The sequence below is a fragment of the Phalangium opilio genome, unplaced genomic scaffold (assembly GCF_054372755.1).
Source record: "Phalangium opilio isolate 3A_F unplaced genomic scaffold, DU_Popi_V2 ptg000209l_1, whole genome shotgun sequence".
NCBI lineage: Eukaryota > Metazoa > Arthropoda > Arachnida > Opiliones > Phalangiidae > Phalangium > Phalangium opilio.
In genome coordinates, this window is record NW_028324217.1 from 1769944 (window position 1) to 1797804 (window position 27861).

At 35.5% G+C, this 27861-nt stretch overlaps 6 protein-coding genes and 1 long non-coding RNA gene across 14 annotated transcripts in view; 3 read left to right on the forward strand and 4 right to left on the reverse strand.

Annotated features, from left to right (window-relative positions):
- The first annotated feature begins 7 nt into the window (after nt 1–7).
- CSN1b (COP9 signalosome subunit 1b) lies at nt 8–3423 on the forward strand. Of its 4 annotated transcripts, none has more exons than XM_089854452.1 (8): nt 8–167; nt 272–364; nt 435–778; nt 849–1062; nt 1116–1271; nt 2568–2662; nt 2732–3191; nt 3268–3423. In XM_089854452.1, the coding sequence occupies exons 1-8, from the start codon at nt 138–140 to the stop codon at nt 3322–3324; spliced, it is 1449 nt and encodes a 482-aa protein (XP_089710578.1). In that variant the 5' UTR covers nt 8–137; the 3' UTR covers nt 3325–3423. The 4 variants fall into 4 exon arrangements, with proteins under 4 accessions (XP_089710578.1, XP_089710580.1, XP_089710579.1 ...); XM_089854454.1 differs by having other exon boundaries at nt 1131–1271; XM_089854453.1 differs by having other exon boundaries at nt 12–167; nt 275–364.
- LOC149618267 (coiled-coil domain-containing protein 40-like) lies at nt 3093–10202 on the reverse strand. The gene is made up of 13 exons (XM_089854442.1): nt 8599–10202; nt 8072–8155; nt 7768–7987; nt 7549–7706; nt 7322–7462; nt 7103–7206; nt 6765–7008; nt 6520–6702; nt 6209–6454; nt 5049–5645; nt 4681–4866; nt 4456–4614; nt 3093–4372 (listed from the first exon to the last, which is right to left on the reverse strand). Exons 1-13 carry the CDS (start codon nt 8650–8652, stop codon nt 4139–4141), a joined length of 2610 nt encoding a protein of 869 aa, XP_089710568.1. The 5' UTR covers nt 8653–10202; the 3' UTR covers nt 3093–4138.
- Nucleotides 10203–11526: 1324 nt separating this feature from the next.
- LOC149618268 (uncharacterized) lies at nt 11527–12540 on the forward strand. The gene has a single exon (XM_089854467.1). It carries the CDS (start codon nt 11527–11529, stop codon nt 12280–12282), a length of 756 nt encoding a protein of 251 aa, XP_089710593.1. The 3' UTR covers nt 12283–12540.
- On the reverse strand, nt 12466–17463 carry LOC149618269 (uncharacterized). 2 transcript variants are annotated; one of them, XM_089854433.1, is made up of 2 exons: nt 17160–17463; nt 12466–16256 (listed from the first exon to the last, which is right to left on the reverse strand). In XM_089854433.1, the coding sequence occupies exons 1-2, from the start codon at nt 17419–17421 to the stop codon at nt 12637–12639; spliced, it is 3882 nt and encodes a 1293-aa protein (XP_089710559.1). In that variant the 5' UTR covers nt 17422–17463; the 3' UTR covers nt 12466–12636. The 2 variants fall into 2 exon arrangements, with proteins under 2 accessions (XP_089710559.1, XP_089710558.1); XM_089854432.1 differs by having other exon boundaries at nt 12466–17463.
- Nucleotides 17217–18369, forward strand: LOC149618270 (oxidized purine nucleoside triphosphate hydrolase-like). 2 transcript variants are annotated; one of them, XM_089854479.1, is made up of 5 exons: nt 17217–17354; nt 17470–17617; nt 17695–17850; nt 17907–18052; nt 18114–18369. In XM_089854479.1, exons 3-5 carry the CDS (start codon nt 17705–17707, stop codon nt 18290–18292), a joined length of 471 nt encoding a protein of 156 aa, XP_089710605.1. In that variant the 5' UTR covers nt 17217–17354; nt 17470–17617; nt 17695–17704; the 3' UTR covers nt 18293–18369. The 2 variants fall into 2 exon arrangements, with proteins under 2 accessions (XP_089710605.1, XP_089710604.1); XM_089854478.1 differs by having other exon boundaries at nt 17224–17354; nt 17517–17617.
- The window catches only part of MICAL-like (protein), a 41851-nt gene continuing 32297 nt past the window's right edge, over nt 18308–27861 (reverse strand). For all 3 annotated transcript variants that reach the window (XM_089854435.1, XM_089854436.1, XM_089854434.1), the window contains exons 3-9: nt 26950–27140; nt 26126–26217; nt 21058–23466; nt 20857–20977; nt 20656–20767; nt 19955–20193; nt 18308–19775 (exon numbers count right to left, since the gene is read on the reverse strand). In XM_089854435.1, the coding sequence (XP_089710561.1) occupies nt 19504–19775; nt 19955–20193; nt 20656–20767; nt 20857–20977; nt 21058–23466; nt 26126–26217; nt 26950–27140 (3436 nt within the window). In that variant the 3' untranslated portion in view covers nt 18308–19503. The remainder of the gene's footprint in view (nt 19776–19954; nt 20194–20655; nt 20768–20856; nt 20978–21057; nt 23467–26125; nt 26218–26949; nt 27141–27861) is intronic.
- Nucleotides 25002–26119, reverse strand: LOC149618272 (uncharacterized). The gene is made up of 2 exons (XR_016375266.1): nt 25683–26119; nt 25002–25649 (listed from the first exon to the last, which is right to left on the reverse strand). It is a non-coding gene; the product is annotated as an uncharacterized LOC149618272 (long non-coding RNA).

Genomic DNA, 27861 nt, shown 5'->3' on the forward strand with positions numbered 1-27861 from the left:
GATTTAATACATCGTCTGCTATCGTTTGTCAATTGACGTAGTTTTTGGGAGGTTTCGACATTAGCCGCTAAAATTAAATTTAACTATAATATTTAACTGAAATTTAAAGTAAAATCTGTCAGAAACAGATAATCAAGATGCCTCTTCCTGCGCAACTTCATTTTCAAGTAAGTTTTTAAGCGATTATTAGTATTTATAATGATTTTACGTTAAGCCTAATAACAAAAGTTGGTAGAAAGCGGGTTTTTAACATTATTTAATCCAACCCAAGCAGAGTTCCGTTGAACCCATGCAAGTTGACGCGCCTCCCGAAGAAAATGACGCCCCGGAAGAAGAATCTTACACCGTAGAAAACCCAACTTTGGTAAGTTTCACACCATAAAACCCTTAAAAAAACACCACCTTTCTTCAATGTTACAAAAAAACGCGTTCAGGATTTGGAATCTTACGCTCATAGCTACACGGGTTTGGCTAAATGGTACCGTTTAATCTTTATCGCGGACCACTGTCCATCTTTACGCATGGAAGCATTGAAAATGGCTTTGAATTATGTTCAAACCACCTTTAATGTTGCAATGTACCAACAAATTCACCGTAAAATGGTTGAAGCTGCCGGTGCCTCTAATCTCCCCGATGTTACCGGTGGCGGTACAACCATGGTACCCATTTTAGACACGCAATGGATAGAAACAAAGGGCAAGAAAGCTGCCTTGAAATTAGAAAAACTAGACACTGATTTGAAAAACTACAAGAGTAACTCCATTAAAGAAAGTATCAGGTAAGAATTCCGATGCGAACTCGATTAAAAGTAAGTTTTTAATGAATTTAATTAATTTAATTAATTCAAGACGCGGTCATGATGATTTGGGTGATCACTACTTAGACTGTGGTGATCTAAGCAATGCTTTAAAGTGTTACTCTAGAGCTAGAGATTATTGTACTAGTGGTAAACACGTGGTCAACATGTGTTTAAATGTGATAAAAGTCAGTGTTTACTTACAAAATTGGTCCCACGTTTTAACATATGTTAACAAAGCTCAAGCAACCCCTGAATTTTCGGAGGTAGTTATTTTGGTTTAGGCCTAGTTCTAGTTTAATGCCCTTTTCATTTAAAGAACGGTGTTCTTAAGGGTCAGGGAAAAGAGGCCAATCAAAATACTTTGACAAAATTGCGCTGTGCCGCTGGATTGGCCGAATTGGCCACTAAGAAATATAAATCCTCAGCTAAGAACTTTCTACAAGCCAATTTTGATCATTGTGATTTTCCTGATGTAAGTAACATGTTTTTAATTAATTTAATAATAGGCCAAAAACGTCAGGGAATTTCTATTTAATAATAGGCCAAACACGTTGGGAAAGCTTAATTTAATAATAGGCCAAAAATGGCGGGAAAACTTCAATTGGATAGGCCTTAAAAAGGGCCTGGAAAACTTCAATTCCATAGGCCTAAAAAAATAGTGGGAAAACTTCATTTCTATAGGCCTAAAAAATGGCGGGAAAACTTCATTTCATAGGCCTAAAAAAATGGCGGGAAAACTTCAATTCCGATAGGCCTAAAAAAATGGCCAGAAAACTTCATTTTGATAGGCCCAAAAACAAATGGCGGGAAAACTTCAATTCAATAGGCCTAAAAAATGGCTGGAAAACTTCAATTCGGATAGGCCTAAAAAAATGGCGGGAAAACTTCAATTAGGATAGGCCTAAAAAAAATGGCGGGAAAACTTCATAGGCCAAAAAAAACGGCCAAAACTTCAATTCCATAGGCCCAAAAAAAAAATGGCGGGAAAACTTCATTAGAGGCGCAAAAAAGGCGGGAAAACTTCATTACAGAGATAGGCCTAAAAAGGCGGGAAACTTCATGTCAATAGGCCTAAAATTGGCGGGAAACTTCATGTCAATAGGCCTAAAATTGGCGGGAAACTTCATGTCAATAGGCCTAAAATTGGCGGGAAACTTCATGTCAATAGGCCTAAAATTGGCGGGAAACTTCATGTCAATAGGCCTAAAATTGGCGGGAAACTTCATGTTAATAGGCCTAAAATTGGCGGGAAACTTCATGTCAATAGGCCTAAAATTGGCGGGAAACTTCATGTCAATAGGCCTAAAATTGGCGGGAAACTTCATGTCAATAGGCCTAAAATTGGCGGGAAACTTCATGTCAATAGGCCTAAAATTGGCGGGAAACTTCATGTTAATAGGCCTAAAATTGGCGGGAAACTTCATGTCAATAGGCCTAAAATTGGCGGGAAACTTCATGTCAATAGGCCTAAAATTGGCGGGAAACTTCATGTCAATAGGCCTAAAATTGGCGGGAAACTTCATGTTAATAGGCCTAAAATTGGCGGGAAACTTCATGTCAATAGGCCTAAAATTGGCGGGAAACTTCATGTCAATAGGCCTAAAATTGGCGGGAAACTTCATGTCAATAGGCCTAAAATTGGCGGGAAACTTCATGTCAATAGGCCTAAAATTGGCGGGAAACTTCATGTCAATAGGCCTAAAAACGGCGGGAAATATCAATTCAATAGGCCAAAAATGGCGGGGGATTAAACTAATATTTATTCCAGTTACTTTCACCTAATAATGTCGCTATGTATGGAGGTTTATGCGCCTTAGCATCATTTGATAGGCAAGAATTACTTAAGAACGTCATTTCAAGCGGGTACGTCATCTCCTACATCTTAATTACACTACCATTACAATTACCTAAAAAAAATAAATCCCCTCTTAGTTCATTTAAACTATTCCTGGAACTCGAACCCCAACTCCGCGACATCATTTTCAAATTCTACGAATCGAAATACGCCTCGTGTCTAAAACTACTTGACGATATCAAAGATAACCTGTTACTGGACATGTATTTGGCCCCCCACGTCAACACCCTTTATACTCAAATCCGTAACCGAGCTTTGATTCAATACTTCAGTCCTTACCTTTCCGCTGATTTGAACCGAATGGCTGTTGCCTTCAATACAACCGTCACCGCCCTCGAAGACGAATTGATGCAACTGATCTTGGAGGCCCAAATTCAAGCCAGGATCGATTCTCACAATAAGATTCTGTACGCGAAAGATATAGATCAACGCAGTACGACGTTTGAACGTGGATTTTTAATGGGAAAAGAGTATCGTAAAAGGACAACCGCTCTTATATTGCGATCTGCAATGTTAAAGAATTCTATTCACGTTAAGGTAATTATGATTATGATTAATTTAACATTGGTTATGTCTAATTAATTTAATGTTTAATTTAATTTAATTAATTTAGAGTCCACCACGTGATGGTTCTCAAGGCGGAGAAATAACAACCACACCCAGAAATTAATTATAATTATAATTGTAAATGTTTTCTTTATGCGCATTTCTTGTATCTAATTATTGTTTCAATAAAAATTAATAAACTAATTTTGAATTTCAAGCCAAATATGTTGTCTATTGTCTTATTTTTTAATTTTTTATTAAGTTGGGTGATCGGATTGGGTATTTTTTTGACGTTAGGCTTAGCTTTAGGGCGCTGTAACTCCGGTAAGGTAAGGGTTAAAGATAAACGCTTCGAGGGATTGATAGACAAAATTATTCTCTTTGTAATGGTACCAAGTACTTGGAGCTATGTTAATTAGAGCACGAGTAATTAAGGTTTTAGTAAAGTTCACTTTTAGACAACCCGCGCCACGTGGCCAATTAGAACAAAGACAAACTTTAGCGCGCCAGAACTCGCCTAATTTAAATGCTAAAGATAAACGCTTCGAGGGTCTGATAGACAAAAGTTTTGCCCTTGTTATGGTACCAATTACTTGAACCTACATCAATTACAGCCCGAGTAATTAAGGTTTTAGTAAAGTATGCGCCACGTGGCCAACTAGAACAAAGACAAACTTAAGCGCACCAGAACTGGCCTAATTTAAATGCTAAAGGGAAACGCTTCGATAATAAGATAGAGAAAACTGTCCTCTTTCCAATGGTACCAATTACTTGAACCTACGTCAACCACAGCTAAAGTAATTAAGGTTTAATTAAAGCTCACTTTTAGAATCCCGCGCCACGTGGTAACTTCAAAACGCCGCCGCCATTTTTAATGTTAAAGTTCCGTTACCAAGGCTTATTTTCCACTGAAACTAGTCTATTTCTCAAATAATTAACTAAATTTCCGCCAGGCAATCCCTCAATGCCCATATTTTCAAGACACAATCGTTAGTTTGGGGGTAATTTTTAACCATTTTATCGCAAACTGTAGCGGTATCCCGAAAGGAAACTTTAGCCTTGTTCATTTCGGAAGTTAAATCGCGATTGGAGTATCTTATGACGTAGTTACCCTTTTTAAACTCATCAAGATACTTAATTTTCATTTGTTTAAACGATAAAAGATAAGTATTCTATAGAAGAAGAAGAAAATAAGTTAAAAAAGACATTAACATTAACTTAAATATAATTAAACCAAAGAAAGAAAAGGCCTTACTTTATACTTATCTTGAAGCAAAGTTTCCAACTGTTCCTTTTTCAACAACGTTTCTTTTTGCAAAAGTGCAATTCTTTTCTCTTCATCGGCAATTGATTGCCGCAAATCATTTTGTTGAAATTGCAATTCGGATATTTTACTTTCGCAGTATTTATAGTCCTTAATTTAATTAATTAATTACCGCGATTAAATGAATAATTGAAATAAACAATTAACAAAACTAACTTTCGTCACTTTAGAAATTTGTCTCTTCAAATGCGATATTTGATTTTCGCTTGAAACTTTCGATTCCCCGCCGACGTTTTTCGCGACGGTATCGACTTTTTGCATTAAACCATCTCGTAATGAGATTCCCTTTACCATTCTATTAATTAGCGTTTCTTGCTCGCGTTTTAATTGGTCCAAATAAACCTTTAAATCGAATTTTAAAACGACATAAAACACTTCTGAAGCGATTTTTGTATCGAAGTTTCTCCCCATCCCCTTTAGGATTTATAGACTTATGGCAAAAAGTACAGGGTGTTACCCCAACCCACCTCTTTTTTGGAAGAAACCCCCTGTATAGGCTTATTTTAATTAGTAATTAAACCTACCTGTTTTCTATGAATATTAGTAGTCAATGCTTGAATCTCTTCGTTAAAATGCCCATTTTTCAAGGCAGATTTAACATTTTCAAATTGCTGTATTTTCTTCTCAATTTTAATAAGTTCATCTCGAGTCGCGACAATTTTTAATTCCAATTGATCTTTTTCGCTTTCCAAAGCTAATAAATCATTTTCATTGCGTTGCAATTCTAATTGCGCCTTATTCTCCACTTCCTGCAATTCATCTTTCACCATTTGATACTTGGTTTCGATTTGTTTCTTAGCTTGCCGTTTCTTTTGCAATAAAACGTTCAAACTATCTTTGGTCGCTTGCATCTTTTTGAGATTCTTGCTAATTAATTCTTTTTCGCCATTTAGAGAGGTTAAGTTATCGTCTAATCGTTTTTTTCTGGCATTCAAGATGGCCGACTCCCCCATAAGTTTCTCGCAAGCGTTTTTGTGATCTAATACGTTTTTCTGTATCGATAGTAACTGACTTTGCGCGCTTAACCATCTACTTTGCATTTTGCAAGTATTTTTTTCAATTTCTTCAATTTCGCTTTCGAGACGTTCTAATTCGAGTTCCGTCGGGGTTAATTCCCTGCCCTATATTCAGTTTAATTACTTAATTTTAATCGTAGATACCAGGGATAGATTTAATTTTAGAAGTAGGAATGGAGAACGGAACGGTTAGTATTTACTTCAGTTATTCCGACTCATAGACCACCCAGTATAGTATAGGGCCCCTCCCTCCAACACGTAATGTAACGAAAAGTTCAAATTATCTTATTGGCTCAGTTTTTAACTACGTTTTGATGACGTTGCTGACGGGGACGGCGAAAAATAATGACGTAATTCCCTTCTACCTCTGTCGCTATGACCCACTGCCTCTTCTTTCATACCCCCCCCCCGTCCCGTGGAAGGGGGATCCGGGACTTTGACGCGCGCCCAGATATTAATTACTCTGTTCTCTATTCCTACTTCTAAAATTAAATCTATCCCTGATGATACTTAATAGACATTTCAGGGAGCCCAAAGTCAAAAATTTTAATTATAGGATAATGTAGGACAGGTTCAAAAATATGGGATTTTATAGGACTGCCTATATCAAGCAGACGATAACGAGCCCCGCCCCCTTTTTGAATTGGGTTAATTAATATTATAATTACCCCGGTTACGGCGACCAAATCCGTCAATTTCTGTTGAATTACGGCGACTTTCGCTTGTTTCTTATCAATTTCCACGAAAATGCGATCTACTTCCTTTTGTTTCGAAGTTAAAATAACTTCCTTTTTCTTATTGCTATCCTCTAAATTTTTAAGGATTTCTTCCGTTGTTGCGATTTGCGATTCGTAAGTCGAAATATCCATATTAATCGCGAAAAGTTTAAGGTCAATAGAAGATATTTCATCTTCCTGTGGTATTTTTATTTAACTTTTGTTTAAATCTAATCACAATTGAAAATTAAATAATTAATTACCCTGATTTTATTTTCATTTTGCAAAATCGCAAATTTTTCCGTGTAGACTTTACTCTCGGAATCGCAATTTTTATTCTCGCTAAATTTCCGAGCCATTATTAATTTTAATTTGATAATATTTCTTTTCGCATTTGCGATTCGGTTGTTTAAGGTCTCGAAGTTATTTTCTTCGCGTAGTTTTTTCTGCGATTAATTTAATTAAAAAGCGTTAATTAATTTAAATGCATACGTTAAAATTAACGTACTTTCTTCAGTCGTTCGATGGACAATTCAGTTTCATCCAATCGTTCGCCATATTGTTCAAATTCAACAATAGCTTCTCCGTGCCTAATATTAGCCCTCTCCATTTCACGGCTCAATTTTTCGATTTGCAACTGTTTCTTATTAGACATTCGTGTCAAATCCTTGTTTTCTTCGTCTATTTTGTTTATTTTTGCACTTAGAATGTCTATTTCATTGTTAAGCCTTGTCATCTCATTTTTAGCATCCCTAAATATTAGAAACTATGAATTTTCCCGCCCATTTTTAAGCCTTGTCAACAAGAATTTCCCGCCATTTTTATATAACATTAGGCCTAACTCACCGATGATCTTGCTTTAATTTGGCGTAGGCTTCGTTTCTTTTTGATAAAGCGTTTAAACTAGCTCTCCATTTGTGAACTAACTTCTGATTTTCATCTAGCATGCTCTAATTACAATTAAATTTAAATAAAACATCAAAATTCTTTAGCCTAGTCATAGCCCACTCGGACGCAAAGCTATTAGCACTATCGAGTGGGCCATGACATGGAGCAAGTCCTTACATCCAAGTACTTCTTCGCCTCAATCAAAGAATCTCTCAATTCCTTTGTTTCTCCTAAAATACTAGCAGTTTCGCTCTTTAAATTTGATAAATTTAATTCCAATCTTTGTATTTCTTGAGTTAAACCAATAACGTAAATATCCTAATGATTTCAATTAAAACACGTTTTACAACTTAAGCCTTGGTCTGTCAAAAAAGAATAATAAAATTCAAAAACGCTAAGCCTACTTGTCGAAACTTTTCCACGTGCAAATATTTCGTTTCCTTAGCGATTCTTTCAGCTTCCGTTTTTTTAACGGATGCTTCCGTAAATACTTCCGCTTCAGTTCTTGATAATTGCGCCAACTGATTAGCGTAATTATCAATTTGAATTTGCAAATTAATTTCTAAATTAAAGTTTTAAATTTTAAAAAAACCGTTATAAAAGCTAAGCCTAATATTTCATACCATCATTTTTCTTATTCTGCCATAATTCTTTAACGGATTTATTAACATTTTCGGCTTCAACTAACTCGAGTTCACGTTGTTCGCGGATTTGAACTGATTCGCTTAATTCATGTTTTAAATTCTGTATTTCATTTTTACAATCAACTAAATCTTTTTGAACGCCATAAACGCGATTGCCTAATTCCTGTCTATAAGTTTTTCTAGATTTTAAATAATTTTCCTAAGAAATTTTAAATTTAATTTAATTTGATTAAAAACCTTATTTAATGAATTAATAACTCGGAAAATTATATAATTTAAATACCTGTTCGACAATTTGAGTCGTAATATCATCTAGTTGTTTTTCTAAATGCGATTTTAGAGTAATTTGAACCCTTTCTAAGAGAGGCTAAATGTAATCAAATATTTGAAAATGAATAAGAAGTTTCAGATACCAAATTGCTATCTGAATTTATAAGCTATATTTAAAACTTCATTTGATGTTCCCAAATAGTCTTTTAAGGCCACACAAAAGCTAGTTATCAATTAATGTTAATAGGGATATTTATTTATGAATATTAATGTGCTATAAAGAATAATTTACAACACTTTGTTGTTAAATCAAATTTTAAAACATTTATTGTAACATGCGCAACGCTACTGAAACACGTGTTCAATATGTTAATCGCATTTTTCGTAAGCCCAATGAAGAAATTTCCCCACCCACTAAGCTAAAAATCCTGACTTTCTTTTGTTAAAATCCCCACACTATATTTTGGCCAATTTTTAACTTCGGATTCCCTAACTATTACAACCCAATGAATAATAATTAAAAATTGCTTAATTACTCACATGATCAGGCTCTAATAAATCCGCTTTAGTGTCATCATCATTCTCAGGCTCCATTTTGAGATATAAACCCAACAATAACACTCCAAAAACAGTGACTCAATTGTGTTACTAATAATTTTATTGATTTTAATCACAGACTCGCAACGCCTTAATCCTAGCAGCGTAGACACACCGTAACTTTGCTATCGTAACCAATAGCAACGCGTAGCTACAATCCTAACAGCTGATAAGCCTAACCATAAATAACACAACGCGCAATAAGTAATGCACTTAAGGTTTAAAACCATAATACCTTCGCTGTGCTTAATCCATGTTCTCTTTTTAAGATGGAACTAAGTTTTTTGTTGTTTAAAAATTTAGCAGAAGACAATTGTTTTTGGCGCCTTTTTTGTGGAGGGCTGGAAATATTATTTAGTTTTTGGCGCCTTTTTTGTGGAGGGCTGGAAATATTTCTTTTTTATTTAACTGTATGTTCGTCCAAGGAATTAGGCTTAAGAAAAATTTAGTCTGAACTTAATTATTACCGAAAAATGGCCAATTTTCAACGCCTTTTTACAGTAAATAGACTCTTTCAAAAGTACCAGCAATAAGAAACGTCATACTTATTTTTAGTATATTACTAATTAAAATACCGTTACGTCATATTACGAACTTGAAATTTCAATTCATATATTCAGTCATCATTCAAGAATTTACTATTACCTCCTTCTCGAGTCACAAACTTTGATAAGATAATAAAATTACTACATCTGCTTAAAACGCACACCCTTAATTATAATTAAACTTAATTATAACGAATTAATTAATATTAATTAAGAAATAAGGTTTATCTATAATTTTTTTGTCTGTACATACCTAAGCCTAATTCAACAATGGGAAAAACAACAGACTCAAACAGAGAAATCTGCTGTTAATCCTAAGCTTCGTTTTAAGTTTTAGTTTTGTTTTAGGTTTGAGTGAGTGAGTTTAAAAGTCAAGCATTTTTTTCCCTATACATTCCCGGGGATGAGTCACGTGGTTTTATATTAACCAATCACGAGTTTGGAAATTTGGATGGAAACGTTTGGCAGGCGTTTCTTAATTTTTTTGAGATTTTTTTAATGAAAAAAAATGTTTCTAGGGCCAAGTTGAACAACCACCAAATATCCCGTTATTTTAACGCTCTAAATTTTAAATATAATTAATTTAAACAATTTAAATATGACTAATTATTAAATTAACGGTTTGGGTAAGCTTGATTTTACGTAAAATGGTAAAAAGAACCAATCAAATATGAACTTTAACTTAATAAAATTGTTAAAAAATAAAACCCAAAATGTACAAATTTCTTAAAATAAAATTTAACTAAATTAATCACTATTAATTAATTTATTATCCACTTAAAATAAAAGTAACTTCACCCTTTTATCAGAATCCCGATACCCCTTGAGTGTCTTAGCTTTAAAAATAAGCCAAAACTCTTATACCATATTTGAACATAAAAGAAACACTTTAAAACTCTAAGAAATAATTTACGAAATCTATTGAAACCGATTCAAATTAAATTTTCAGACGATAACAACCATTTACATTACAAACAATTCCATTGAAACCACGTCACGACAAATTTAACAACGCATACACATCAGTTAAACAAAAATTGCAAAACCCACCACGTACTACAGATATAACACCAAATTTCTTACAATATTTCACAATTAAACAGAGAAGTTGAAAGAACTGCGAGATATTGCGCAATTATGAATGGAAGTTTCAAAGTCAGTGAGTCAGTCAGTAAGGTGGTGTTATCCAAATTACTACGCGATTTTGAATCAGTTTCTAGAATTTCTGATGATTTATTTATTGATTAGATCACTGATAACCAAACGTAACTATAGCAAAACACAGGGGCCCAATCTTAACTCGAAAACGGTATCCCTTGAACTAAAACGTAACAGAACACCTCGACTCGAAGCTGCCTAATTTTTGAAACACCCTGTACTTGTTTTATGTAACATTTATCGTTATAGAGTCGAGAAGATTTCTGTATTTAATTTTTCAACCAATCAGAGCCCAGTACGAACAGGGAATTCACCCATTTTGCCATTGTACCGAGCTTTTATCCAATCACAAGCCAGATTAAGGTTTCAACCACGTGAGGGGTTATAGTATAGAAGTATTTTTTGACAAGTCTATAAGAACGTTGTTCACCAAAATTTCGGTATTAGTGGTTTGTTTTGATATTTTGTCAACTGCGATACCTGGGATATTAGGTTTCATATTTTATTTGTGGATAATTTAAAGGTAAGTTTAATATTATTTAATTTTTTTAAACGTGAGGTAAGGAATTATTTTTTATGTTAAATTTGAATTTTTTCGCTGTGGTCGAATTTTGAATTTATTAAATTTTTTTAATATTAGATTTAATTATTTGGAAAATATTTATTTTTGGGTAAATTTATTTTAAAATTATTATTTTGGATATCTAGGCTAGTTTTAATATTTTTTAAAAAAATTACTATTTTAGATATCTAGTTTTCATTTTAATTAGTAATGGCGTAATGGCAATTATAGAATACTTAATTATGATTAATTTAAACTTATTTTTATACTTAATTTTAAAAATTAAATCAAAGATAAACTCAATTTTTTGGAAATTCAAACCTACAGAAAATTAAATTAATCGACTCAAACTTCGAATATTCCTTAATTTAAATCCAATATTAAAACTAAATAATTAAAATTAAAATAATAATTAGGTTGCCCACACTTTAGAATAATTAGTTATGTTTAATATAAGCTATTATTTAAATAAATAGAGCTATTATAACCAAAGTTAGGGATCAAAAGATAGCGGGAAACTTTGAAATAATTTTTTTCTATTCTAAATTTTATAATAATCATTTCGCATCTATTTTAAAGGAAAAACCCAACCTCAACATTTCAACAATGAAGGCACAACGGATGTTAAACAACCCCGAATTCTGGGAAAAATTTGAGAATGACGTCATAAATGGACAATGTTGGCTGAGCCCGGATCTAACCATAGATCTTTTAAAAACAACAGAAATTTTGGAAACCCAACACCCTAAATTGCGCGAAAGACGTCAAGAAGCTATTAAATTAAAAGAAAACCCTACAAAATGGGCGGAGTATATAATGGCAGCAGCCAATCACATAGCGGGACGCCAAATAACCGAACTTTCCAAAAACGTTATAATGATTTTAGATCTAAATCATTTACTAAACCCCTTCGAAGATTACATAAACCATTTACACTACTTCGAAATCGTCTCAGATTTAATGAAATTAAAAGGTTTAGGATTCGTCCCTCAGAGCCAATCAGGAAGCGTTATTCACGACATTGATAAATTTGACCCCGTAATGTTGACCTCGTACGCGGACAGATTTGAAGACGGGCTGAATACAAACCTATGGAATATCTGCGTTAATCGTCACGTCACAAATAGCCTACATCATCAGGACCACCCTGATTGGTTAAAATACGCGCCAAATGATAACAACACGCGCATGCGCAACGCCATACGCGAGATGACTTGCGATAAAGTTTCCCGCGCTTTGCAAAAAGAATATAACGGTGAAATTAACCCTAACATGTGGAATATTGACGAGAAGTGGTTTGGGATTTTACCTAAACAATGGAAAGGAGAAGCTATGAAAGTTTTAGATAAAATGAAAGGTTAAAAGTTACAATAATATTTATTTTAAAAACAAAATTGTTTAGATTGAGTTTTGTACCCCTTGGAAACCTAAGATGCGCGAGGGTGTTAGTTTGATACAACACGCCTGGCAGATTAAGTTAACTATAGATGAAATATACCAACCTGAAATCAACTTAATGTAGATATTAATTAAGATACGAATGTAATAAAATTATAACACGATATTTATTAAAAAAAAATTGTTAAATATTAAAAGAAAAAAACAATTGTGAAGACATAATTTAAATATTGTTACACAGTCATTTATAAGTTTCTCGCACATAATTTATTTAATACGCGTTAATAACAATGAATAAAGTTTAATTGCGTAAATGAATTACTTCGATTTCTTTTTTGAACAAGCAACGCACAATAATTGCGGTTTTTTATTACCCTCACCGGCAGCCAATTGCCATTGCAATTTGGTGCCTTCGGGCCCGGGTGTTTTTGAGCCGCAAATTGCGCATTTCCCGCACATCTGACAAATCCATCTTCCTTTTGGCAAATCGCGTAAACCGACACAAAAAGTATGAAACCCGCGATCGCATTTATCGCAAAACATTAATTTTTCTTCGTCATTTGGATCACCGCAAGAAATGCAAGTTTTGCAGTCCATACACAACCAATCGTAGGTCTTTATAACGGCTACCAGCTCCGAGGGCAACTCTAAACAACTAGGATGGGCACTGGTTTTACACTGAGAACATTGTATCAACTCTTCCGGTAACTGTTGTTTATTCTGATCTTGGGTACCGTGACATATCTTACAAGGGGATGGTTGTACATCTTTAGGTTTAAAAAATACATCCCCGTTTTTAGTATTATTATTGTTATTAACAGTAGTATTTCCGGTGTTACTATCGGAACCGGAACTACTATCTCCGCTATCTTGAGTTCCGAAGCTTGAATTACTACAACAAGATCCGTCCGAATCGGAGTCTGATTCCGATTGACTACCATCGGAACTGGGGGGTACGTGGATGGTATTTAGCTCTTGTAGGGGGCCATAAAGGACAGAGTTTAATGGTAAGTACTTGAGCTCGTTCGGGGTGTATTTACGGTAGCTATCTTGAAACTGTCCGGGTATTAACGCGACAGGGTATTTACCGACTTTCGTTAATTCAGGATCGAGTTTCCGTTTCTTTGAGGCGGGGACGTGAATGGTGTACGTTTGGAGGTCGAAGGACATCTTGCGTTCATCGCGACGTTCTTGGTTCAAATGGGCGTTGTATTCCGAGGCGGATTTAATGGCCTTACGTAGAATTTCCTTCATTTTGTTCTTGTCCGCCGTGGCAGCGGCGTATTCTTTGGTTTTCTTTTCCAACTCTAATCGTTGCTTCTCCTGGACAGCCCGAACGTACTCCTGGTATTTCTCAGGGTAATCTTTAATCATTAGTTCCATGACGTCTTCGGAACGTAGGGCGGTCAGTCCCAAGTCGCATTGTGTCTCCGAGACAACGTTCTTTTCTCTTAAGAACTGTCTTTCTTCATTATCAACATTTCGTCGTGGTAAATCAGGATGTTTACGTTTGAAAGACTTAACCCCGAGGAATTCGGATAAATGTTCTTGTAAGATGTAGAATTCACCTTTGACCAGGGGCCATTGGTATTCGAAAATACCCGAGGCTTGTGACGCGATGATACTGGCTTCGTCATTGGACTTTTTAGAACCGACGCTACCAATACTGGCCCTTGATTCCTCGTCAATTGCTTTTGCGGTAAGGGTCTCGATTTCTTTGATTTTCGGAGGTTTTGGGTCTAAGGACCATGAACTCTGCGTATCTTCTTCGATAAAGGGTGCGACAACGTTCCCATTTTTACCAGTACCACCATCAGGGGCAATTACATCGTCAGTAACATCAGCCGATTTCGGTTTAATGAAACTGAAGTCATCATTTTCACAAAGGCTTGCGGGTAACGAAACTTCATTAGCGTCATAAATGTCACCGTCAAAATCGTTAGACTCTGTGGTACTGGCTTCCAACGTGGTCTTTGTGGCGGGTTCGGCAACATTTGGAGCCGTTTCCTCAGCTTCTAAATCCACAACATTAGGTGAACTTGGTACATCAGGACTGTCCAGGGTAATTATAATCGGGTTGATTTGGGGTTTCGTTCTTGTGGTTTCAAACTTCTCAGCCTTAGAGGAAGATGCTGATGTCTTAGCATCAAATACTTGAAAACCAGCTTCTTTTAAGAGCGCCGATTCTAAATGGCTTCGTTTTGCAAGTAATTGTCCTCCATCTACTTCCGAAGTCGCTGGTCGTTTTGGACTTGATTCCTTAACGATGCTATGCGTCTCACCAGCCTTTGTTATGATTTTAATACTTGGTACTGAAAAATTGTCATTGGAAGTTGAAGCCGTCTTTGAGGCCGAGTTCTTGCTCGTATCCGTCGATGGCCTTGATGGTAAGGTCTCAACGGACGCGACAGGTCTGGTAGCTGAGACGGGTTTTATGACTAGTCTTGGTATGGGGTCTTTAGAATGCTTTAAAATCAACGGTTTAACACTACGGACTGGTAAAATCTCTTGCGGTGGGTTGAAGGGTGGCAATGGTCTAATTATGATCCTGGTTGGTGTCAAGGATTCCGTTGATGGCTTAGGGACATTGGCGTCTTCGTAGGGTTTGGGTGAGGACGTGCGTTTTACAGTCGGATTTGGCGTAGAGCTAGGAGTGGGTTTAGTTGGGACAACTGAAATACCGGAAGCGGTGATTTTGATCGTTGGTATAACTCCATGAGATTCCGGGGTTGATTTCTTCATGGGGATTGTTGATTGTGTCTTATTTTGGGATTCGGGCGATGTGATAATCTTTTCAAGTTTCTCCGTTAGTTTAGAACGCGTTTCTCTCAATGTCTCTGGTACCTTTTCGGTCTCATCTTCGTCAATTTCCTCTGGTTGAACTTTGACATCAGCAACCCTTTGAACTTGATATTCCGATTGAATACCTTGACCTTGTGGTAGTTGAGGTCTGGTGATGATTATGGGGGCGATTGGTATGGAAGCTTTTTGTCTTATAGGTGGGACAGATTGAGCCTGAACTTTGACCTCCAGATCAGACGACGCCGGGGGTTCAACTGTAAGTTCATTGGAGCATGCGCTGGAATCTGGTTTAGGTGTCAAAGTTTCTGGACGCTGTTGTTGGTCTTCGGACGTCAAAGACGAATCTGGTTCAGGGGGTGTTTGGACCACATCTTTTCTTATCGATGTGGTGGTGGTTTCTTGTGGTATAGGTTTCTCAAAACGCTCTTGAACTTTGAACTTGTCTTGTAAAGCTGCTTCTAGAAGGGAAGATTTCTCGGGAAGAGGTTGAACTTTCAACTCGTCATTTAAAGTCACTTCTGGCTTCTCAGACAATGGTTCTGCTCCCTCATTTTCGGGTTCAGTTTGGTTCAAAGGTTGCTGTGACCCTTGAACTGTTGAAGTACTGGAAATTGGTTCATGGACAGGCACTTCTGGTACATCCTCTTCAACTTTAACACCTTCTTCCTTAGAAACTGCTTCAACATCAGAATCCTTACTAGGCAGTGCGACCTTTGACTCGGGTTGACCTTCAACCCCAACTTTGACATCTTCCGTTGAAGAAACCGATTCACCAACTGTACTTTCCTGAACAGGTTGACTTTTATCAACTTCTTCCATTGGGGTTTTACTGAGTTCTTCACTTGAAGTTACTTGTTCCGTAAGTGTTCTTTGAACACTATCTTCCGATTCAATCTGACCTTTAATGACCTCTTCAGTAGACGAAACCGTTTCCTTCCCTATAACTTGACCTTCGACCTCATCAACACCCCTTAAAGACATATCTTCAACTTGAGGAAGATTGTCAGACTTATCAACACACTCATCTGGAGCCCTTTCACTCAAACTAAATTCTTCCGATTGAACTTTGACCTCGGCATCAGTTTGATCCGTTATTTGAGGTTGGGGTTCGTTTTCTGTTTCAGCTATCTCCTTGTCTATTAATTCAGGAGGTAGAACAACAATTTTATTGGTGTCAAGCGTAATATTTAAGCATGATGCCAATGGAGATGAATTAGCTGAATGACATTTTCCAATTTCGTCATGAATTGATGGATTGGCGGATGAAGATGTATTAGCGGGGACAATTACATTCGAGGGGTCAGTTGGGAGTTCAAGCATGGGATTTAAAACCGCGTCCAATGACGTACTATCATCTATATTAGGTTGTACAGTTAAGCCTAACTCTTCCAATGGTAAATCGTTAGAGTTCTCTATTTCTAAATCGTTTAACGTATCAGGCAACGCGTCAATGTCTAAAAAGTCAGTTGGCGCGGTATTTTCGGGAAGGGATGTAATTACTGTAGTGGTAGAATCGGGTTCAACACACTCGACGTTACTGTCGATAGCTGCAGGGTTTACATTCACAACAGACAAGGATTTAGCGACATTTATATCATCGGATAACGTTGGGGATGGTAATTCTAAATCGCCATCGTCATTATCGTAATTCATAGCAAGCAGTGATAAAGCGTTTAGGGGTTTTCCAGTAGGCCTTTGTTCATCCGCGTCTATTAATTCTGAGTCTAAATTTTGTACTTCATTCGCGTTGCTTTCGGGAACGGAATTTGCGTCTTTATCAACACGGGTTAAGCTAGGGTCGTTAGATGCAAACACACTATCAAGCGCGTTTACGTCATCAATACTAAGATCAGTGTTAGCAGTAGGATCACCGAACAACTCGTCTTTGATACTACCGAGATCGGGTTCGTCACCAAAATTCATTAGTTCCATTGATTCAATATCATCATCATCACCAAACTCGAGTTGGTTGTTAGTATCATCGCGTATGCCTGACAGTGTTACTATTGGACGTGTTCTTAAACCTAATGTTATCTCACCTTCTGTAGATGATACGATGGCATTGTTATCCTCAGTTTTCGATGTATTACCTTCACCTTGGCCTTCAAACGGTCGTGGTAAACGTGGTTTACTAGTCGGTACTTCAATTTTGCTTTGTCCACTAGTATCACCAACACTATTATTCGCGTCAAGGTTCACAGTATCCGTGGTATTTTCACTACTTTCACAAACCGGTAAGTCCGTATTTGATATTTCACTCGCGATAACAGAGTCACTTTTACTTGCTTCGTTATTAGACATAATTTTAATCTGTATTTAAGTCGGAAATTTCACATTAAAAACGTTTAGAGAGCCACCGATTCCTCGATTAACACGTTAAGCCTCGGCTTTTCTAGAGCGCGATTCCGGCAGATCCTGCCAAGCATCCAACGCACGACGCTCTACTCTCATTGGTTGAAACGTAACTGGTAGTCCTAGCGGCATTGACTGGAAATAGGTAGTGAGCATTTCCCGCCTAATTTTCAAATATGGATTTGTAGCGTGCGTTCGGGGTTTTGACACTTTTTAAACTAGTTTTAGCAAAATGAAAAAGCTTTTGACGTTAGTTTTGGTGTTAAAAGATGACAACGTTCTATTGGGTTTAAAGAAAAGAGGTTTTGGACTGGGAAAATGGAACGGTTTTGGCGGGAAAGTTGAGAAAGGAGAAGAAATTGAAGCAGCCGCTAAAAGGTTAAGATTGAAACACCGCCAAGGCTTACCTACTTATTATAATTCATAATTTCCAGGGAACTCTTTGAAGAATGTAGTGTAACTGCTATTGAATTAAATAAACAAGGTATAATTACTTTCGAATTTGAGGGAGATCCTGTTCTATTAGAAGTTCACGTTTTTAGTACAAAAATTTTCACTGGAGAACCAACTGAAAGTGATGGTAACTCTAAGCCTAACATTCCTTAAGCCTAACTCCTAAGCCTAAAACCTTACTTTTGAAGAAATGAAGCCAAAATGGTACAAAATTGACGAAATTCCATTCGAAAAAATGTGGTTAGACGATAGAGACTGGTTTCCATTACTGTTAAAAGGGGTCAAATTTGAAGCTTACTATAAGTTCAAAGGTCACGAAGAAATACTGGAACGTAAATTAGAAACTGTTAAAGAATTTTCACATTAAAATAAATAAATCAAATAAATAACATGTACAAGCAATTTTAATAAATTCCGTACAAATTTAAAACATTTTAAAAACAATTTTCTTTCTTTTTGTGTGATATGTGTTAGGCCTAACCATTTGCATATCATCATAAGCGCCATTAATAACAACAGAAAAAAAATCCCCCATTCTGATTGGTTGATTGGCTTAGGGGGCGTAAACGTGTCGTGTATTAGCGGCGTATTTTTGATTAAATTCCAAATTAATAACGATTGATTAAAATTGAAAGACACTCAGTTGGAAGCATTAATATTTAAAAAATAATTAAAATTCGTTAAAAATAAAAACAAATTAAAAAAAAAAAATGAATATTATTATTAGCCAGGCTTTTTCGTTTTTATAAATGGCTGTTGTATGTTGTTAGTAAGCTCTCTAACTATTATTTAACTACCATTATTTAGACTAGGTGTTAGTGGCTTGGTTATATTTAATTTAATTAACTATAATTATTATTTCTATATTTTCTCCGATATTTATTTATTTATTTATTTATTTCTATTAAATCCCGAATAACTAATTAACATTAGCGTTACTTTAATTCAATTAAAATCTAGAAATAGCCACTTAAATTAGATAAAATTAAATTAAACGAGATTAAAATTAATTAATTAAACTATAAACCCTAGCTAACATAAAAATAGGAATTATTTATTTTTTTCCCACAAGTACTACTGAAGAAATACTTAAACTAATTAACATTAAAATTAAACTCGATGTGCGCCTCTTTAAATAGTTAAACTGTGGTTAGTTACCAGTTAGGTTACCAACCACAATGATAATTTCGCACTTAATACACCCTCCTTTATAGCACCGTTCCGATTTTAACTTAAGTACCGTTAACTTAAAATTGTTAATTAAATTTTACCCTATATTTTTTTCTACAAATATCTTACTTTGTTAAATGAAATAGAGGCAATAAAGGGAAAGGCAGGGGTAATAGAGATACGAGTAAAGGTTCCTTACCTTCCACTGTATTACATCTAAAAAATTAAATATCTAGAAGAACGTTAAGTGTGAGATTTTTAACAAGAGCTGCGAAAAGATTATGAAAAAACAGTTTTTTTTTCTTTCTGTTTTCTCAAATATATTATTATTAACCCTATTTTAAATTAATTATTTATTTAATTAAAATTAAAATTAAAAGATATAGGCTTGAAGTAAAAAAAAAACAATTAGGCTTTTTTCTTATCTTTTTTGGCAAATTTCCAAAGGCTATCTTTATCTTCTTTTGTTTTAGGGTCCTTTGGATCCTTTGAATCCTTTACCTTATCTTTATCTTTGTCTTTAGGTTCCTTAACTTTTTTATCTTTAGCTGGATCCTTGCTTTTATCGCGTTTTATGAATTTTAACTTATGTTTTTTCTTTTCTTTTTTAACTTCTACTTCTTCAGCGGCCGCGGGGTCAGGGTTTGACCTTTCAGGTGATAATCTTTCTTGTAATTGGCCTATTTTCAATTTAAAGTATAATTTTGATTAATGGTTTTGGGCCTTAAGTGTGACCAAAGCGGTACGAACTACTAAAACATGGCCGCCAACAGCCAAAGCTAATTAAGCCTTTGTCGTTTGGGTTTAACCCTAGGCACTGACGTCACAACAGAGATAGGTCTATTCCAGAAGTTCTTACCTTGTCTTTGGGCCATTTGAGTCTGAATACTCATATCCTCGTCTTGAACTCTTTGACGGTCCATGTCCATACTTTCAACAATTTCGTTACGAAGTTCGACAATTTCTATTAAACGTTGTAATAAATTTTCTTCTTTCTTGCGTTCTGATTCCGATTTGAGTTTCTCAGGTTTCGATGATATTATGCGATATTTGTATTCAATATCGGCTTGTTCTTGTTCCAAACTTTGAGAACGTTTGCTAAAAACCCATTCTTTTCTATACTTATCTGTCATTTAGTGACATGAAATTGGCCTAAATCAATCTATTCGACTTTGCTTGATTCATTTATCGGCCATTTTGAATTGTTAAGCCTTGTCCCGTCAATAAATTTCACCGTTCATAGTTGTTCAAAGCTAAGCCTACTTTCGTTTTCGTCTAAAATTCAACTTCACTTAATTTATTTGTCAGCGATTTTGAATTGTTAAGCCTTGTCCCGTCAATTAATTTCACCGTTTATAGTTGTTCAAAGCTTGAAAGCTAAGCCTACTTTCGTCTAAAATTCAACTTGTCAGCCATTTTGAATTATTAAGCCTTTTTTTCACGAATTTATTGTACCGTTCATAGTTGTTTAAAACTAAGCCTATAATTGACTCCATCTTAACGTTTTTAAGCCTACTTATGTGTCTAAATCCAATAAATTTCATATTAAACGCTACTTACATGTACATAAGTTCCGCTTGTCGCCTGAAAAGTATATTTTTTTGATTTACAAGTTCAAATAGTTGTAGTATCAGTTCTTCCTCGTCAACCGTGACTGCCGCATCCTCTTCATCTAAATTAATTACTTAATTATGTTAAATATATTGCCTAAGCGTAATTAAACACAATCGGAATTAATAATAATAATAAAACCACGCAAACCTCCTTGATTGTATTCCCTAATCATCATTTCCAAATCACGTCCCTGAGTTTCGAGATCTTGTTGTTTCTCTTCAATTTCCAAAAGTTCTGATTGAATCTCCTTCACCGGAATCATTTTAATCTTTCGAGAGATTAAAGTTAATGAATTAAGTACGGATTAAACTAAATTAAATTCAAGGGAGAACTATAATCATTAAGTACCTGTCTTCGAGGTGGAACAGGAACCGAGGGTGCCGGACGTTTCTTCTTTTTCCAGTAACCAAAAGTGTTCTCGTTGTTTTTATCAGGCGAACTTGTCACCAATTCCTTCATGGTTTTATTGTTCTGTTCTTTCTGAGCTTTCAAATCCTGGTTCACCACGACCTCCTCGGTGTCTTTATCTTTCTTAGGAGTTGAAGCCAAGGCGGGTGGTCCAGGTGGTACAGGAGGTCTTGGGGCAGCCTTCTTCCTGGAACTGGGTGATCCACGGATCGAACCTTGTAGGGATCTATGACTAAGGCTGGGTGAACCCTTGTAGCTAATATTTACATCAGAATGATGACTTTCTCGACCTTCTACTTGTAAAGAAGGTGGTAATGGTGCTGGTTTCTTCTTACGATTAGCGGTACCCATACGCGAACTACGCGAAGATGATCTTGGAGTCGATGGCAATGAAGAATGGGTGTAATCCAAGGATAGGCGACTGTCTTTCGATAAACTGTAAGAATCCATGGTATGTTCTTCATCGGATTCGTCTCCGAATGGATTCAATTTTGAATCATAGTCCTCGATTTTTGATAAAGAGTTAGTCGAAGTCGATTGCAAACTTGATTTATCATTGACTGAAACTTCAGTTGTATCTTCGTCGTCGTCTCCAAATGGGTTCAAATCATCCGGATATTCTTCCTTGGTGACCTCATGACCTTTTACTTCTCCGTCCTCATCATCGTCTCCAAACGGGTTAAGGTCATCCGGGTATTCAATTTCAACCTTCTTGCGTGTAGGTGCGGGTAACGATGTCCTGTTGGGTTTGGGTTCAATTTTGGGTGGTTCCTTTATAACTGTAACGGGGCGGGGTGGTCGAGCTGGTTTAACCTTAGCTTTAACTTCAACTTTGACCTCTTTCTCTTGAGGCGGGGCTGGAGGTGCCTTCTGAGGCGGAGATTCAGTTTCTTCCGGATCTCCAAATGGGTTTAAATCCTCCTCAATGGCGGTGTCCTGCTGTTCATTTGGCAAAGATTCTGTTTGGGATTTGATCACGTCTTGGGTCGAAGTTTCGTTAGTTAGGTCGTGTTGTTTGTCATTAGTTGTTGTTATTGGCACTGAAGGTATTTTGTTAATAGAACTATAATTAGAATTAGTTAAAATCAAAGGTTTTTCGGGTATTTTGGGTTTTTCCGGGGTAGTTAAACCGGTTTTATTAATTTCTTCATTAGCGCTTCTATGTTTCCATTTGCTACCAGGTGAAAGCGGACTTTGATAAGTTCCTTTGAGTTCTAAAGGTAATTTCCGGTCACGTTCGGGGGAAGTTAGTTCCGTCGGTGGTAAAACTAACTTCCCTGGTTTTTTAACTACATCTTTACTCAAAGAACTATCCCTTTTTAAAGATAATATTGAAGCCGACATTGAACTAATCACTGGTAAATTAGACGTACTACTAGAAGACGTCATGGACCTCATGGAGGTACTAGGACTCGTGGTTGAGGTTAAGGCACTAGTTTCAGTTGCAGTTAGGGAACTTATATCCATCGACAGTCGCTTTGTTTTTCTAGGGGTTTTTTGTGGCGGTGCGGTTGTGGGTAAGTCTGGTTTGGGTGCTAAAGTTTCATTTGTTGGGGTTCTTATCTCTTCCTCAGATGATGGTGGTTTGCTTGTAGGTAATTGCGGAGGTTCGGTTGTTTTCGTGTCATCTTGAGTAATTGATTTTGATACGGCCGGGAAATCAAAGGATGGACTTGTTTTATTGACAGGTGTCACCAGATCTTCGTCTGTCTCCATTGTTTCAACAGTTTCACTTGTAGTGTCGGTTTTTGTGAGTTCTACTGGTTTTAGTTTTAACGGCTCTGTCTCATTTTCAATTTTTGCGTCAGCTTCAATGTTCTTTGAAGTCATGACAAGGCCTTCATCAATAGATAACTTCATGGATTCTTCAACTTGGACTTCCGGTGTCTGCTCCGTTGGTTGCAAACGTTCCGTTGTTGGCTCCTTGGGTTGTAAATCGTTACCCTTATCCAAACTTTCTTCAAAGAACTGTTTACGAGCGTTTATAAAAGAATTGGATAACTTTAAACTGCTGCCAACACTTTCTTCTGAGATTGGTTTAGTTTCTTCTTCGGTAACGTTTTGTTGCGAATCATCGGTTGATATTTGTGGCAGGTCACTTGGTTCGTCTGAGACGGGACTACGTTCTTTTTCGTCTCTTGGGCATTCGATACATTCAAATCTACCAGCGTCATCCGACGCGGCGTAGGCACCGGGACGCAGAACGAATCCGCATTTATTGCAAACGAAACAAGTTCGATGGTACAGTTTAGCGTCTACCATCAAACGCTCAAGAATGAAGACGCGGTTGTTACAAACCGAGCATTTGTCGTCTTTGAAGAAACCACGCGGGGCTGCACCCCCTGCAATCTGAAATTGGTTAATTAAAGAACTGTAGTTTAATTTGAATTAAAATTAATACGTTAATGTTTTGTAGCATTTTGTTATAAAACAACAGACGAATTAATAATTAGGGGTAGGGTTGTCTAAAATTATTACTAATTAGTTTCGCGTTAATTAAACACGTGGGGCTGCACCCCTTGCAACCTGAAAATAATTATTTAATTAACTGTACTACTTTAATTAAAATTAAAATTAAAATGAATACGTTAATGTTTTGTAGCATTTTTTTTTTTTTTGTTGAAACACAAGCAAATTCTTAGTTGGGGCTATTGTTGTCTAAGATTGTAATTAATTCACTTCGCGTTAATTAACTATTATTTAACTAATTATCTACTGAATATGGTAATTAACTTAATTAGTGCCTACGTTAATTTCTTGTAGCATAACGTATTTCTCATAAAACTTTGTAAGCATTAAATATGAAACTAAAATATGCTTATAAAAAAGTTTTAGTTTTGATTCGGCGCCGAACAATGTAAGTGTAACTTGATACGGAACAACTGAATAAATATAATTGCTGTAGGTGTATTTATAGTCCGTTTTAATAATACCACTCGCCTATAATCTAATTTAATCATAATTAAATGTGCCACCATTATTTAATTTATTATAATATTATATAAGCTCGTGTGAATCGTATTATGATAAATAAAATCCAACCTTGGAAGCGATAGAATTGAATCACGTTTCCAATGCAAATTTTACCCTTTTTAAGGTTGCTTCCTACTATAATTATCTATAATTTATGCCTAGTTGCGTAGACCCACAGTTTATAAATTATGATTGATTTGAGCGCTTTAGGGATGACCCCCGTAAAATTTAAGTTGTATGAAACTGAATAGACAATGCTAAGGGGTCATTCATAAAACACAAATGCTCATAAATTGTGTTAGGTGGAAAATCTAAGGGCTGGTCATCGAAGTTACATTTAACATTTTCGATTCTCAAAATTCAGTTGATTTCCCATAGAACCAACCACCCATCCCACTTACGGACTTCGGTTCAATCACCCTCCCATTTTGTAACACCCTGTATATGTAATTTATTTAAAATTAACTAATACGGTTTAAGTAAGACCTTATTAAAATATTTCCCAACTTCCTGGCTTCCCCTGTACTAGCTCAGGGTGTTCTATATGAAAGTAGGTCTAAATTATAAGCCTATTAATTTCAAACGAGGGGCCAATCACTCTGAATAATTTTTTTTCAAGTGGTTAGCCCCTCGATATCAAATAAGGGTATTTAAAATTTAATGTAAATTTTTTTTCTTGCATACAAAAAAATGTATATTTTTTTCTTTTCAAAATGCATTACAATGTACAAATTTATATAATAATATATATATATATGTATATAAAATGATTAAAAAATACAAAACACTACAAAACATTAACGAAAATGCGCAAAAAAATGTTTTTTTCAACTAGTCTGGTTTTTCGTTTTTTTTAAAAAAAAATAAAAATTAAAATTAAAATAATAATAGTTTTTGTTTAAAGCAGGATTATAAAAATGTTGACTTGAGCACAGAATATTAGATAATTAATATTCATGGTCGGTTTTTACTTTGTGTTTTATTTTATAAAAATGTTTGTGTGTACTTAATCCTGAAAAATAACAATTAATAAGGATTAATTAGGGAAGATTTTAATGAATTTTGGAAAATTTCTTAAAAGTACGAAAATGCTAAGCCTAGTTTAAAATTATTGTTCAAAAACGTTAAGCCTAGTTTTAAATTCCCGTTCAAAACCGTTAAGCCTAGTTTTAAATAACCGTTCAAAAACGTTAAGCCTAGTTTGAAATTATTGTTCAAAAACGTTAAGCCTAGTTTGAAATTATTGTTCAAAAACGTTAAGCCTAGTTTTAAATTCCCGTTCAAAAACGCTAAGCCTACTTTAAAATTCCCGTTCAAAAACGTTAAGCCTAGTTTTAAATTCCCGTTCAAAAACGTTAAGCCTACTTTGAAATTATTGTTCAAAAACGTTAAGCCTACTTTGAAATTACCGTTCAAAAACGTTAAGCCTAGTTTTAAATTCCCGTTCAAAAACGTTAAGCCTACTTTGAAATTACCGTTCAAAAACGTTAAGCCTACTTTGAAATTACCGTTCAAAAACGTTAAGCCTACTTTGAAATTACCGTTCAAAAACGTTAAGCCTACTTTGAAATTCCCTTTCAAAAACGCTAAGCCTACTTTGACAGATAAGTTGAGATAACCCTACTTTTTAAAAACTCAAAACGACTTCGTAAATTAAAGTTTTAAAATCCAATCAAACTGTTATAAAGTAATTAAAAACCTATTAAACTAAATCATAGTTGTCCAAAAAACCCTCTAATAGCCTGAAATCGCCAATATTCCCACTGAAAACCTCAAAAACCTGTAAAAACCCGTCAATTCCAAGCCACTCAAAGAACACAAAACACTTCTCTAAAACAATACTGTCATTAGCTGGATCCGATTGTATAAGTTCCCAAACCAAACCTAGCAATTAATTTCTTTGGTCAAAAAAAACACAATCACAAAAACTCATTCATATTGAAATTAGAATAAAAAGTCGTTAAGCCTAAAATCAAGATTATCTTCAGGAATGGTATTGTTTCTTATAAGGGTAAGTCAACGACGGTATTTTTACCTTAGCAGGAAGCGCTTGCGGTACAAAAGCTCTATCAGCGAAAGGTCTCTTCATTGAAAGTTTATTCGTGTGAAGGTTATTCGATGCCGTACCTGAATTAAATGAAACGTTTGAAATTAAATCGGAAATTATTGTCATATTCTTTAATGGCCCTCGATCCTAATGATGACGCGGTGGTTATTGTCTTTTTATAATATCAAGGAAAGGTCACCAAAAGTAGAGGTGATCAATTTTATCCGTCATTTTGAATTGTCAAGCCTTTTTTTCACGATTTTCATCTAAGTTAAGACCACTTTTCAAACCGTATTACTAAGCCTAATTTTCAAACCGTATTCTTAAGCCTACTTTTGAAACCGTATTCTTAAGCCTACTTTTGAAACCGTATTCTTAAGCCTACTTTTCAAACCGTATTCTTAAGCCTACTTTTCAAACCGTATTCTTAAGCCTACTTTTGAAACCCTATTGATAAGCCTACATTTGAAACCGCGTTGTTAAGCCTACTTTTCAAACCGTATTGTTAAGCATATTTTAGTCTACATTCAAGCTCCTAAGCCTACTTTCGTCTACAATTCAAAAAGAGCCTACATTTTAAACCGTTAAGCCTATTTCCATATAAATACCTAAACCCTTAAGCCTACTTTCGTCTACATTTCGAATCAATATGCCTATTTTTGCAAGAACCTCAGTTCTTTGACTTTGGGGCCTTAACTATCAGAAATTCTAATTGAACATTGATAAAATATTTGAGGACCTCTCTAGCTGAACTTCCACTGATAATATAAAATACAATTCCAGACTGCATTTAATTAAAATAAACAAATTACCGCGATTTCTGCCCTCGAAAAACTGATAGTATTGCGAGACGTAAGTGGCGATACTGAGTTTATCAGGTTCCGAATATCGAACCATGTCCTCGGCGTCGAGTAATGCCGGAATGCCTAATGACTGCTCAGCTACTGTAAAAGCTAGACGGTTGTTCAGTAGGATATCATCTTTGGTTAGGGAGTCGAAATCGCTGTTGGAAAGAAACGTGCAAATGCAAAAATATGGTAAGTATGGTAATATTATGAAGCGGTAATGCGAGTGCTACTCGTATTGGGGTTGCGTAATGTCACCTAGAGGTCATGGAAAGGTCACGGGTAAATATTTAAAAGGAGGGTTATTAATAATCATGTATTCAAAACGGTACGGTAAAATAAATATTGATTTATTTATTTATAAAGACCAGGGGAGGGAGACCGGATTTAAAGGACTGTTGAAAATATTTTATTTTCGTTTAGTTTAAGAGGTTTTTTAAAGTATTCTAAGCCTATTTCGAAGGGGTTTTTAAAGTATTCTAAGCCTATTTCGAAGGGGTTTTTAAAGTATTCTAAGCCTATTTCGAAGGGGTTTTTAAAGTATTCTAAGCCTATTTCGAAGGGGTTTTTAAAGTATTCTAAGCCTATTTCGAAGGGGTTTTTAAAGTATTCTAAGCCTATTTCGAAGGGGTTTTTAAAGTATTCTAAGCCTATTTCGAAGGGGTTTTTAAAGTATTCTAAGCCTATTTCGAAGGGGTTTTTAAAGTATTCTAAGCCTATTTCGAAGGGGTTTTTAAAGTATTCTAAGCCTATTTCGAAGGGGTTTTTAAAGTATTCTAAGCCTATTTCGAAGGGGTTTTTAAAGTATTCTAAGCCTATTTCGAAGGGGTTTTTAAAGTATTCTAAGCCTATTTCGAAGGGGTTTTTAAAGTATTCTAA